Raw genomic sequence first — 14186 nt, forward strand, 5'->3', positions numbered from 1 at the left:
TAGAATTGTGATGAATTTAGAAGCACTTGTGCTGCCAATACTGATTATGTAAGTTCTTTATTCACTAACTGCAGAAATCTATTCCTCCTGTAGTTTCATTATCTAGTAAAATAATATGTTTAGAGATATGGAGAATGACCTCTGTCTCACAAGCATGGCATACTAGTTAGATTATAGAGAAGTAGATATAGTTTTTTGTTGAATGGAAATATTTTTTTGAAAGAAAAATTTCTCATGTTTTGTATTATTTGAAATTCAAATTATGTACTGCTATACTACAATCCAAATATTGCAGAGCTAGACATACCATTAATATTTTAAAACATGAATTTACAGAATGTCTGGTTATCTCATCTTGTCCCCATCAGCTTTAGAATGAGAAAGTGAAATCCTTCCACTCTTGTAGTAGGAAAAACCTGCCATCGCTGATAGAGGAAAATGCATTCATAACAGAGACATATTACATAACATTTTTGAACATCCTTTTGTAAGGTATGGAAGCTATTTATATTTCCTGGACTTTTCATGGTCTACAGAAAAGTATACCCCAGTTTGGGTCATTTCATTTCTTGTGGCCATTGTAGATTTCCATGAATTAAAATATGTAACTATTTAATTTTAATGGTGACATTTAAAGTATTGCAATAAAATATGAAAGTGATAGTTCTTGGAATCTACTTTCTTGTTTGAGTATCATAAAATGGAGCAGAGAATATTATCCTAAAGAATCAAAAGTGTTCTTTGTGATATGTCTGGGGTAATGTTTTAATTCTTAATAATAATTTTATATGTGGATTAGAACTAACTCAAAAATTCTTGCCAGTTCCATGTGAGATCAAAATGAGTAAGCAAACTTTGCTAATCAAATTTTAAAACTTGAGATGTTTCTGATATTTTTCATAATTTTATTTAATCCGTTTCAGGTATTATCCATATAAAACAAATTCCTTAAACCTTAGCTTTCAGTAAAAGATAACCATCCAGCTCAGGAAATCTCAGTTCAAGTAATTATAGCATTTTGAAAGAGAAATAGTATTGAATACCATTTGCTTTTATTTGCTGTAGAGAAAAGTAGCAACTTTCCAGATCCTCCTCAGATTCAATTTGCCAGGTGTGTGCCATTCATGCTTTTTTTTGGATGTTCACATTTAAATTTAGTATATTCTTAACTTATTGACAGATGTGTGGTGGCATTTTGTGACACTTGAAATTATCACACACAATAGATTATGCAGCAGTTTCGCATATTGCAGTTTATAATAAGCACTTCAGAAATATTTATTTTATACTTCTGTTATTTGTTGATTTACAAGTTTGTTACCTTTTCTTTCTCTTTAAATACATATGCTTATGTATAACTAGAGGTTGTATATGAAAATAATTTTCTTTTAAAAATGTTGAATTTCATGCTTAATCGAACAGTTACCAAAGGATGTGTGGGGATTAGGGGCTGGGGGTAGGGGAAGGAAATTATAGCTATATTCATTATCATAATTTGGCTCATAGCAATGAGACATTCAATTCTTTAAACACTAGTTATTTTAAAAGATTTTAAGTAAATTACTCTAAGTATTAACTTTTTGTTAGTGATATGTCTTTTTCATAAATTAGTATGAAATCCAGCAGAGGAGCTAAAGCTAAAACAGGAAAACACCATTTTTTCATTTTTAGTATGAGAGTTGTGACGATTTATGATATAAATTTTTTTTTTGAGTACTCCCTCTCACAAGTTATTTTGTCACAGGATTTTGATGCTTTGGTTAAGTATAAGTACCATTCAACATCATATTGAAGAAGACAGAGAAGACTTGAGCTACTAAGTCATGGTTTTAACCAGTGTCTTTTTCTTTGGGCTAGAAATTCTAATGTAAAGAATTATTTTCGAAGGATAGTTGTGAGATTTCTTTTTTCCTGATCATGTATTATACCCACTCTTGGAATTTTCAAGAGGTGTGGAAAACTTTTAGAAAGAGGTTGAGTTTTAACTAAACTGTGTACCCAATTACTTGTCAGGTCAGCATTGTGGTGATACATATAACAATTACAGTGCCCACATCCTGTGCCTAAGATTGCAATGAAGAAAACAAAGGTGGTATTAAAGTTTTTGTTATTGTTTTATTTCCTTTCAGCATTGGTTTACTGAATTACCACCTGTGTTAACATTTGAATTGTCAAGATTTGAATTTAATCAGGCATTGGGAAGACCAGAAAAAATTCACAACAAATTAGAATTTCCCCAAGTTTTATATTTGGACAGGTATGGTTTGATATACTGCATGACTTAGTTTGAAACAGTTTAGTAAGGGAGAAAACATTGTTTAGAGGAAAATTCTGCATAATTTTCTTAGAATTAATTTCTACTTTTGCATAATATACCTAATACCATTTGTTAAGGTAAATGAAGTTCACTTTGTGTTAGAAAAGTATAGTTTTTGGGAATAATGTTATAAGGAAATTTAAAAAATTAATTTTGTAATCTTAAAATTCAGAATTTTAAAAAAATACCATTTTGTATTATCTACCTTACATCTTACACAATTTTGAATGAATTGATGCTTTGTGGTGATGTCTATACTTAATATTGTATTTATCCATCTTTCTGTCTTTCTTTCTTTCTGTCTTCCTGTCTTTCTGTCTTCCTGTTTTCCTTTCTTTCTTTTGTTTTTTTTCTGTCTGTCTTTCTGTCTATCTTTCTGTCTTTCCTTCTTTTTTGTTTTGAGACGGAGTCTTGCTCTGTCGCCCAGGCTGGAGTGCAGTGGTGCGATCTTGGCTCACTGCAAACACCATCTCCTGGGTTCAAATGATTCTCCTGTCTCAGCTTCCCGAGTAGCTGGGATTACAGACACCCACCATCATGGCTGGCTAATTTTTGTATTTTAGTAGAGACGAGGTTTCACCATGTTGGCCAGGCTGGTCTTGAACTCCTGACCTCAGGTGATCCTCCCGCCTTGGCGTCCCAAAGTGGTAGGCCGGGCACGCTGGCATCTGGCCATATTGCATCTACTTTCGTGATATTCGGAAATGCTAATGATTGCCTTTTTCTGATAGATACATGCACAGAAACAGAGAAATAACGAGAATTAAGAGGGAAGAGATCAAGAGACTGAAAGATTACCTCACAGTATTACAACAAAGGCTAGAAAGGTATTTTAACTTTTATGAAATTAGGAGATAATTATCAGAAACCATGTATTTGGTGACTAGATTTTTAATTTCAAATTTGCTTTGAGTGATTTATAATTTTAGGATTAGTTAATATTGTGTGAATAGTTTTGAGTTTTGCTTGAAACTAAAAATCTATAGTAGACTTTAAAAAATTATTCTAGTGTTTAAAATTAAATATCTCATTGTCAACAGGTAATGTTCCTACTGCTGAAAATAGATACAAAGTTAAATGAATATAGTTTTGACCTTTCTTTTGCATGAAACTGAAGATTACTCTTGAGATTTTCATAAAAATGAATGGTATCTGAGTTTTTCTCCTTAAAACAGGATACAAACTCAGCTGCCTACCAAGTCTTCTCAGCAGCTTCGTAAAGGAGGAAATTGTGTCAGGTGTAAGATGGTATGTGCCGGGAGCCTAGAGAGCAATCTGTGTGTACAGGGAATGAATGCCATTCCATACCAGTGGATGGTACCATGTATGAGTATGGCCTCACTGTTGTCTATTGATTTGGATCATTTCTAAAAGACGTCAGAATCTGGACTGAGAAATGTTCTACAGGCCAGACAGAAATCTAAAGGCTGAAATGTCACAAGTCATTTCAGTTTGCAAACCCCAATCTGCTCTGTATTCCCCTATTTTAGGAATTTTCAAATTAGTAGTCTAAAACTTCTTACATCAAATAGTATATCGTATTTTAATGATTTTTATTCTTAAAAAGTATGAATAGTCATATTGAAACATGATTTAGTGATAAAAGGAGGATAGTACACATCACTGTCTGATCATGAGACCAGATGCCAGATCTAAAAATAAAAACAGTCTCAGGAGATGTCAGTTTTCATCTTCCTATTGAGTTACAATTTAGAACAGCATTTACAGATTGTAACAGTATATACTCATATTCAGTCCCAATCGGCCTTGGTTTCCTGTCTTTGGGGAACATTTAATGTTTTTCTTAAATGTATATTCAGTTTTACCATCTTCATTTTAAAGCAAATGAATTTTATTGCTGAGGAAGTTTTATTGAAGTATCGTATCATGTTTTATAATAATAATAAAGGCCCAAATATGCTGTATATAGAAATAAAAGCATTTGTACATTTTATGATTAACAGATATTTAAGCTATGGTTCCGGTCCCAAACGATTCCCCTTGGTAGATGTTCTTCAGTATGCATTGGAATTTGCCTCAAGTAAACCTGTTTGCACTTCTCCTGTTGACGATATTGATGCTAGTTCCCCACCTAGTGGTTCCATACCATCACAGACATTACCAAGGTAAAAAGTAATCCTGGTGCAAGAGACAGTTGTTACCTTTATTACATAATAATGTAACTGCTGCCTTTAAAGACAGTTTCTATAAAATGTATGCTTTGATTTACTTCAGTGAACTAAGAGTAGATTCACTTAGAAGACTGTATGTCCTCTGGGAGTTTTTTTATTATTTCAGTAGATTTTATGGTTATTGATTAAAATTTTAATCACATTTTTTTCAGTTCAGAATTATACTTTAGCATGTTTTGGTATGTACATATATAAGACTCAGCATTTTATGATCCATAAAAATAGTACTATCAAATTAGAATTTGTTTCTGTAACGTAAGCTGATAAGCCAGGAAAATAATATCATCATGCATAAGATTTTCTTGTTTTTTAAAAATAAATACGATTAAGCTGTTTTAACTCTAAAGCTACAACTTCATCTTATAATAATTTAGTTCTTATGTATTAAAAATCTCATTTGGATATTAGATCAATCCACATATTTCTTTGTTAAGATTTTTTCTTTTGAATTAGAAGCCAGTTTAATACTGTGGGTTTGGCATGATCTTTGTCGAGAGTTTCAGCTTGAAAGGTTAATAACAAATACTCTATGCTTTAATACAGCACAACAGAACAACAGGGTGCCCCATCTTCAGAACTGCCAAGCACATCACCTTCATCAGTTGCTGCCATTTCATCGAGATCAGTAATACACAAACCATTTACTCAGTCCCGGATACCTCCAGATTTGCCCATGCATCCGGCACCAAGGCACATAACGGAGGAAGAACTTTCTGTGCTGGAAAGTTGTTTACATCGCTGGAGGACAGAAATAGAAAATGACACCAGAGGTAAGAAGTGTCTCATAGCATGGTTACTGTCACCTCAGATGGATATGTATAATGTTAATATTGAGAAGAGAAATCACGTCTGGATTTTATATTTAAATATTATAGTCATTTTTCTTTTCCAGAAAGGGTTTTAAGATAAACTAGTCTGTCTTCCGATTTTTATAATCTCAATATCATGTTCACAGGGACCAAAAGATTTTCCCTGGATTGCTTAGCTGATTAATGACATAGCAGATGGCCTGATTTTCTAGTTTACTGCTCTAAATTTATATCAAACTGGTATTCACAGTTACTCCATTGGAGAAATGTCATACAACATCAATGTTTGTACATATCAATTAGGTACTAAATCTAAGTTTGCACAGGGAGTTCCGGTGATAAAAAATTTTCTTTAGGCTTAAGAATTAGAAATGTGAATTTTAATTTTTAATAGCTCTAACAGATTTATGAATATCTATGATCCCATTACTAGTCTGTAACAGAGTTTTTACTGGCATGCAGCAAAATAAGAAAAATAAGGACAGTGCTCTGGGTGGGGTGTGTGTGCTTGTGTGCCTTTGTGTGTGTGTGAGTGTGCGTGTGTGTGTGCGTGCATGTGTGTGTGTGTGTCAAGTTGCCATCTGTCCTTTCTTGGAAGGAACTCTCTTTTATTCTTTTCTATTCTATTTTTTCTTTTTTTTTTCAGAATAAGTTATTCTGAACTTTTCTCTTTCCTACTTTGCTGCTGTTAAAGTGTACTTAAAAAAATGGATTATGGTAGATTTTATTACATTTTTTTCCTTAAATGTGAAAATATAATTCCCTATTATCATTCCCCAATTTTATGCTGATTTATTGGTTTATGAAAAAAATGAACTATGTGACGTGGTTGGAATTATATTGAACAATATTGATTGTTGGATATGTTATGACCAATTTAACTCTTTATAGACGATATTTGAAAAAGAATGGCCCTAATTTAGTAAGAAGTACATAAGGTATGATGGTGACAGCATTAGTAGCTGTCAAGATTTTCTTTAGTATTTTTCAAATAAGAGAGAATTTTAAAAAATATTTGAACTCATTAACAAACATTAATCAAGCAAGTAGTGTTGATGAAACACTATATTAGGTGTTGGGTAATTTTCTACTCCTCATGGCGGGTTGTTTTTAAGATTACATTCAGAGGGGTGGAAGCTAGGAAGCTTTTAACACCTAAGTAGTGGCATTGAGGGAGGGAAGAAGTGAATGTACTTAAAATACTCTTTGGAGACAACTGACAGATGTGGGTCATTGGCTAGAGGTAAGAGAGAGGGACGAATCAAATAATTCTCTCAGTTCATAATGGTATGAATAACCAAATAGAATGTATTTTGGAAAAAAGGTAAAGCAGTGGGCAAAGAGGTTCCCACTCAGGGGAGGAAAGAGAAATATGATGAGTTCTCTTTTGGCCATTTTAAGTTTGAAGAGCTTTTTTGAGATGGAGTCTCCCTCTGTCACCAGGCTGGAGTGCAGTGGCATGAACTCGGGCTCACTATAGCCTCCACGTCCCAGGTTCAAGCGATTCTCCTGCCTCAGCCTCCCAAGTAGTTGGGACTACAGTTGTGTGCCACCACATCCAACTAATTTTTGTATTTTTAGTAGAGATGGGGTTTCACCATGTTGGCCAGGGTGATCTCGATCTCTTGACCTTGTTATTCACCCACCTCAGCCTCCCAAAGTGCTGGGATTACAGGTGTGAGCCACCATGCCTGGCTGTTAAGGTTTTTATATGTAATACTATGGATCAGGAAAGAAGGTTTTCCTCAGGATATTTTTTTTCTTTCTTTCATCCATATTGACGTTAGCAGTTAGCATTATTTTGTAAACTATTGTGTAATATTCCAACACACGGGTATGATGTAATTCATTTAATTCCCATATTGATATTCACTAAATAGTGCTGGTCTTCGATATACATATTTATACACTTCTGTAAGTAGGATATGTTCTTTTTTATGTTCAGGGGTACATGTGCAGTTTTGCTATAAAGGTAAATTACATGTCTTGGGGGTTTGGTGTAAGATTATTTCATCACGCAGGTAATAAGCACAGTACCTGATAGGTGGTTTTTCCATCCTCACCCTGCTCCCACCCTCCACCCTAATGTAGGCCCCAATGTCTGTTGTTTCCTTATGTCCACCATTTCTGGTTCAGAGTGTGTATATTTTAAATTTTGACGACTGTTTTAAAATTGTCACTCCAAAACATTAAACCAGTTTGCATTCCCACCGTGTGAAAGAGCCTGTCTCCCAGTATCCTCCCTAGCCCTGGACACTTTTTAGTAGTTTTTTATAATTGAAAAACTGGTATTTTAGTGTTTTGATTTGCATTCCCTTAGCTTCGAGTGAAGTTGGATATTTATATTGTTCTGTAAATTTCTTGTTTGTGACATTTGCCCATTTTTTAAATATTGAGCTATTTGTCTTTTTCTTATTGCTTAATAGAAAGTTTAATGTATTGTGGATATTAACCCTTTACCTATAATATCACATATGCTGCAGATATTATTTTCCCAGTTTTTCCATTTGATTTTCTTTATGTTGGTTTTGTTTTCTTTTTATAATGTAGATTTTTTAAAGTGTTGGGCAGGGAGGATCTTATCTTTTCCTATAAGGTTACTGGTTTTCTGACAGGCTTAGACAGGTCTTTCCCCACTCTAAAGTTAGCCAGTTTCTTTTATAGTTTTTCAAGGTTTCTTCCTGATTGGTTCAGCAGCTTCACAATATGATGTGGTTACAAGCTAACCGTTTCCTTATTGACAGATATTTAGGTTATCTCTTTTTTAAAAATTATTGTGGACAATATCCTATCTGAACAATTTTGTAGGATTATTTTCTACTAGAAGTAGAAATAATTGTCATGGGAGTGCCATAATTTTATTTTCACTGGTGATTATAGTCGATTTTTTTTCAGTTATGTGTGTGTACAAGATATGTGGTGAACATTATTTACTTTGCTCTTAAGTTTACTTGTGTTATAGCAATATGTAAGGAAGCTTAGCTTTCATTTTCATTGAAACTCTCCTGTATAGATTTGAACAAAATTCACTTTTATTGGCTCTGAACATTTTCTAGATAAATCATATTTGTGTTGTTTTAAAGTATGCATTTGTACTGTGTCTTTTATTAAGAATAACTATAATTCATTTTCTACAGATTTCAAATAGTAATGTTTTTTAAGAAAAGTTTTAGGAAAATTTTCCTATTCCTTTGACATGTTTGTAGGAAAACCATTAATCCTTATCTTATAAGTAGAAACACACTTGCTGTTAATCATTAAATGACACCTTATATCCTTAGATTTGCAGGAAAGCATATCCAGAATCCATCGAACAATTGAATTAATGTACTCTGACAAATCTATGATACAAGTAAGTGAAATTTTGAGCTAGTAATCATTGTCAAAATTATTTACATATATTTTATCTTTATATTATCTTAATCTAATTTTTCTTTACATGTTTTGTTTTAAAATTTTGGTAAATCTTATTGTAAAATAATAAGGACTTGCATTGCAATATGTACAATGTGACAGTTCATCTGAATGGGGAAAATTTTATAACAAATTTATAACAAAATTCATGACAAGTTTTCCCCATTCAGTTGTATTTTCACACCATATGTGTTGTGTACCCTTATTATTTTACAGTAAAATCTACCAAAGTTTTTCAAAAGGCTATAGCATCTTTAAAAAGTCTTATGGGAGAAAATCTATGGTTGTTAAAGGATATTAAGATTTGGGAAGAAACTTAAGGACTCCATTACATTTTAACTTCTGGCGTATATTATATAATCTGTTTTGTTAACCGTCAATTTAGAATTCTGAAGATTTAGACACATTTGCTATAGATAAAACTGCCCACTATAAGCTTTTTATTCAAAAGAAACAATTAGGCCAATGAGTACGTACACAATAAATACATTTTTGGTTTTTCAAAAATCATCTTTTTAATCTATCAACTTTACATATCTTTAACTTATTCAGATTCCGTCTTTTTAAAGTTTTATAGTTTAGTTTTTTCAAACTTTTAATCCCAGCCAGTTCTCTCTCATTTAAAAAAAAAAAAAAATGCACTTATGGTTTTCTCCAAACAGGTTGTTTGTGGGTTTCATGGAATGTGGTATAGTAGACTACATAATTGCAGTTTAACTCTTCTTTTTTTCACATTTAGGTTCCTTATCGATTACATGCCGTTTTAGTTCATGAAGGCCAAGCTAATGCTGGGCACTACTGGGCGTATATTTTTGATCATCGTGAAAGCAGGTGGATGAAGTACAATGATATTGCTGTGACAAAATCATCATGGGAAGAGCTAGTGAGGGACTCTTTTGGTGGTTATAGAAATGCCAGTGCATACTGTTTAATGTACATAAATGATAAGGCACAGTTCCTAATACAAGGTAAGAATATATAGGGTGGTGTATGTTTTTAAATAGTCATAAAAGTGGCTCTGGTATGTGGTGTGATTAGTTACGTGTAATTCACTCAGACGATGAAGGATGTGATTAGGAAATGCTACTGGGTTTTGACAAGACTGAATTGAAAAGTAATGTCAGCAGGGCTAAGAATTCGTATATATTTTGTATTCCAAGTCAACTATTGAAGGTAAATATGACCTTTTTTGTCCTTGCTAAAAATGCTTTAGGGACTATTCCACAAACTGACTCACATTTAATATTTAATTACTTAGCCTAACATATATGGCCTCTGTTCTTGGCCTCTGATTATCTCCCCACCTTCATTGATCACCAGTGTTCCTTTTGAATTTATATCCTTCTTGCTGTATCTGCTCATATCAAACCATTTCACACATTTATGTTTGCATGTTCTTATATGTTTTATTTTTTGCTAGTAATTCTTTTGCCTAATTCTTGTTCATCTGTCAAGATTCAATTCAGGTGTCATTTCCCCTGCAAACTATTTCTTGATCTGCCAAAAAGTATCTCTCCTTATGCTGTCCTGGCATCTGTCTACTGGGCATTTACTGTTGTGTATTGGAATTGTGTGATGACTTGTCTTGCACATTTCTCTCTCATCTGCTCGGAGCCAGAGACCATGTCATACTATGTCTGAATCTTTTTATTTCTGATATTCTGATATATGCTTTGCATATAGAAAACAATAAAGGTTTATTGAAACTGATAAAAATAATCTTTTTATATTTAGTCATTCAGAATCAGCTAGGCAGTCCACTTCTGACTGAAAAAATGAAGTTATTTTTCTGTGTGTGTAGTAGAAGTTGAGTAATTCTTCTGAATACTCTATGTATTGTTTTTAAGATCTTGCTGTATTGATTAATTTTCATAATTGCATATTTAAGTCTACTTAATTTCTTCATATGACAAACAATTTTAGTTTTATTTTGAGCTAATAAGGTTAACATGGTTATGAGTTGTTTACATTTTGTGAAAAGTTTTACTTTTTAAGTAATCAAACATCTGGTATTTTCCAGTAATGGCAGAAGTAGTATTACGTCACTGTTAGAGTAGCAAAGAAAAAAAAATGGCCGGGCGCGGTGGCTTATGCCTGTAATCCCAGCACTTTGGGAGGCCAAGGTGGGCAGATCATGAGGTCGGGAGATCGAGACCATCCTGGCTAACACAGTGAAACCCCATCTCTACTAAAAATACAAAAAAATTAGCCGGGCTTGGTGGCGGGCACCTGTAGTCTTAGCTACCCGGGAGGCTGAGGCGGGAGAATCGTTTGAACCCAGAAGGCGGAGGTTGCAGTGAACTGAGATTGTGTCACTGCACTCCAGCCTGAGTGACAGAGTGAGACTCCGTCTCAAAAAATCAAACAACAACAGTAACAAAAAACTTGGCTTTGACTTTGTATTTTCTCTCACTTCTACGCTTAAGATAAAAAAAATCTGAGACCATTACCTATGATGGATTATCAAATATTTTTATCATTGTTTTTCTGAGCATTTGTTTGAGTTTTAAAAAGTTTTTTAGATAATAATTATTTGCTAAACAATAGTAATTCTTAAGTAATATTGATTGGCTGAGTGGTAATAATTCACAGTTTAAATTCTGTTTGAAATGCAATCTATTTTGAGCTTTGCATTTTCCCTTTAATTCTTAATTTTATACTAGTTTTTGAAATATGATTTGCAGAGGAGTTTAATAAAGAAACTGGGCAGCCCCTTGTTGGTATAGAAACATTACCACCGGATTTGAGAGATTTTGTTGAGGAAGACAACCAACGATTTGAAAAAGAACTAGAAGAATGGGATGCACAACTTGCCCAGAAAGCTTTGCAGGAAAAGCTTTTAGCGTCTCAGAAATTGAGAGAGTCAGAGACTTCTGTGACAACAGGTTTGTCCATTTTTATTAAGTTGTGTTTGATTATCAATATTATTTTTATAATGTAAAATATGCTCATTATTAAAAAGGTTTAGCTATCTTAAAGTATGAGGAAATCAGTAGAAATCATTTCAAATTCCATCACTCAGATTATCACAATTAACAATTTAGCTTACCTTTTTGCCAGACACCACTGTATATATTTATATGTTTTTCAAGATAAATGAGATAATTCTGTTGACTTTCCCTCTACCTACTCTGCCTGTGTTGGGTGGGCTTGAATTTTCTTGGCAAGTAGCAGAGAAAGCTGTGAAATCAGCAAGAAACCCAAACCAATTCACTAAAGCTATCAAGAGTATCAATTCAATAAAGCTATCAAGAGTAGTAATTTTAAATTTGGCCAAAATAATACTACCGGTATATTCATATATACTTTGTGCAATAGTAAAATACTACCATTAATAACTATTTGATGTTTTTCAGAATTCTTAAGAGAAAATTGACCAAAACTATTTAGTATATCACAGGTAAAAAGTGTATAGACCTGTAAACCAAAGATATAAATGCATAAACATATAAATATTTAAAAACATTATTCTTAAATAAACTATTAGCTGATGAAATCAATAAGTCAAAGTAAACACTGTATAGAAATTGAGAAAATAGTTTCTAGTAAAATTGAAAATATATTGTCTTTTGATTTTCTTAAAAGATTACTCTTCACTGAGTTGCAAATATGTTTTAGGGCGCAACATGTTTTCGGTATAGAAAATACTATTTCTCGGTACGAATTGAGGAAATGAGAAGCTGTAAATTAAGCCCATATATTTTCCTCAAACTCATTTGTCTCTTTTTATAACTGCTAGTGGATGTTATTGAATAACTTTTTTTTTTTTTTGCAAGATCTGTGTGTTTTGTTTTTTAAGGAAGTAGTTCCAGCTTTTGTTTGTTTAATTTCATCTTTGCAGACAGAGGTTTCCTTGCAGCATTACCTGGTTGGGCTTCAGCATTATCATTTGAACTTTAGAAGGAATTATTACTTCAATAGAAGATTGTTTTACAGTGCTACAATGTAGTATTGTGACTGTCCCAGGCATGCACAAATCTGTCCAAATACTTATTTTCATGTAGATCAAATAATTGTCATTGATTTTGATCCTGAGAGGCAGATAATTCAGCATTTTTTAAAAAGATAATGGTATTACAGCAACATTTGGATACTTCAGTGCTATGGAGAATAGCACCATTATAGTGGCTGGTGAACTCTACCATTATGTAGGACTGCACTTTTCCCCCACATGTACAAGGCTACTGTGTAGAGCAGGTGAAGATATGTGGGTCCACAACAATGTAGTTTTTAGTAGATGTCAAGAGGTATCTAAGCTCAAATCACAGTGTAGTAACTATATTGTAGTTCCTTTCATTTTTAAAACATTTCTGTCCCTTTGTGATTTCATGCTTTGCATTTTGTACATATTCTTTCCAAATCACTCCTCAGAACCTGCCCCAAGATGGAGCTACTGTGTTATTGTTCCCTTAACATTTACTTATTCCATTCACATGTGCCTATTCTTGTTATTAGTGGGAGGAAGGGGCTGCATAATGTACTATAAGCAGTTGTGGTACCTAAGCTCCCAGACACAGGTGAATCCTCCATTCATTGGTTAAGCTCCAGTTTTATTCTTGGCTCACCTATATTTTGTGATACCAAAATATTAAGTTCTATATATTCTCCTCTTCATCTTGTCTGTTTCTTGTCTCTCCAAATTTACAGAGTTAACATATTTTATTCCTGCTTAGTCAAACTAATACATATTTCCAACTAATATTCCTGTCTGATAAGGACTAGCCTTGCCCCATCCTCATTTTACATTTATCATCTTTTTTTCTTTCTCTGTGAAAAGACCATGTATGTATAACTGTATCCATTTTCATGATCAATACATCTGACCATACACTTTACATGGTGTTTTGTAATTTTTAAAAAATGTAGTACTAGGTATTGGACGTATATTTTCATGTCTCTTTTTACCATGCAAAATAAACTTGAAGAGAATGTTGATGTATTTCTGGTAGGAACCAGAATAAAAGATAAAGAGATGGAAATGGTCAATTCCTATTCCTAGATAACTTTTATAGTTACCTTTCAGCGTGGGTTATTTAGAAAGCAGTGGTAATACTACTTCTGTAGGAAACATTGTATCCTCTATAGACTTGACGGAAATATGCACTTGGTTTGAATTAGTAGAAGTAGAACATGCCAAGTCCATAAATTTACAAAGTGAGATTGTTGTTTAAAAGATTGGTTTCTATTACTGTTATCTTTGAGATTATATTAAGAAATTTGTTCTCTGTTGCAGGATAGTTTCACATATCATAATTGAATAAGGCTAGTGTCTCATTAGAACCATTTATTCCCTATTATTAATAGGGAAATTTTATTTTAATGTCCATGCCATACTCTTCTGATTCTTCTCATAGTTTTCAAAGTAAGTAATTTAATTTGGTGTAATACTTCCAGGATCTCAAAGCAAATCTGTATTTTAATCTCTCAGGTGTTCACTAGTATTACGAGTGACTA

At 33.1% G+C, this 14186-nt stretch overlaps 1 protein-coding gene across 6 annotated transcripts in view; it reads left to right on the plus strand.

The window, feature by feature from the left end:
* Positions 1–14186, plus strand: part of USP25 (ubiquitin specific peptidase 25) — a 153326-nt gene that overhangs the window by 97380 nt on the left and 41760 nt on the right. For 5 of the 6 annotated variants that reach the window (XM_024239479.3, XM_024239480.3, XM_054542842.2 and 2 more), the window contains 7 exons: positions 2130–2257; positions 3049–3144; positions 4282–4443; positions 5053–5279; positions 8600–8670; positions 9472–9700; positions 11417–11617. In XM_024239479.3, coding sequence (XP_024095247.2) covers positions 2130–2257; positions 3049–3144; positions 4282–4443; positions 5053–5279; positions 8600–8670; positions 9472–9700; positions 11417–11617 — 1114 coding nt within the window. The remainder of the gene's footprint in view (positions 1–2129; positions 2258–3048; positions 3145–4281; positions 4444–5052; positions 5280–8599; positions 8671–9471; positions 9701–11416; positions 11618–14186) is intronic. The other variant, XM_054542847.2, reaches the window with a different exon arrangement.

The sequence above is a fragment of the Pongo abelii genome, chromosome 22 (genome assembly GCF_028885655.2).
Source record: "Pongo abelii isolate AG06213 chromosome 22, NHGRI_mPonAbe1-v2.0_pri, whole genome shotgun sequence".
Classification (NCBI taxonomy): Eukaryota; Metazoa; Chordata; class Mammalia; order Primates; family Hominidae; genus Pongo; species Pongo abelii.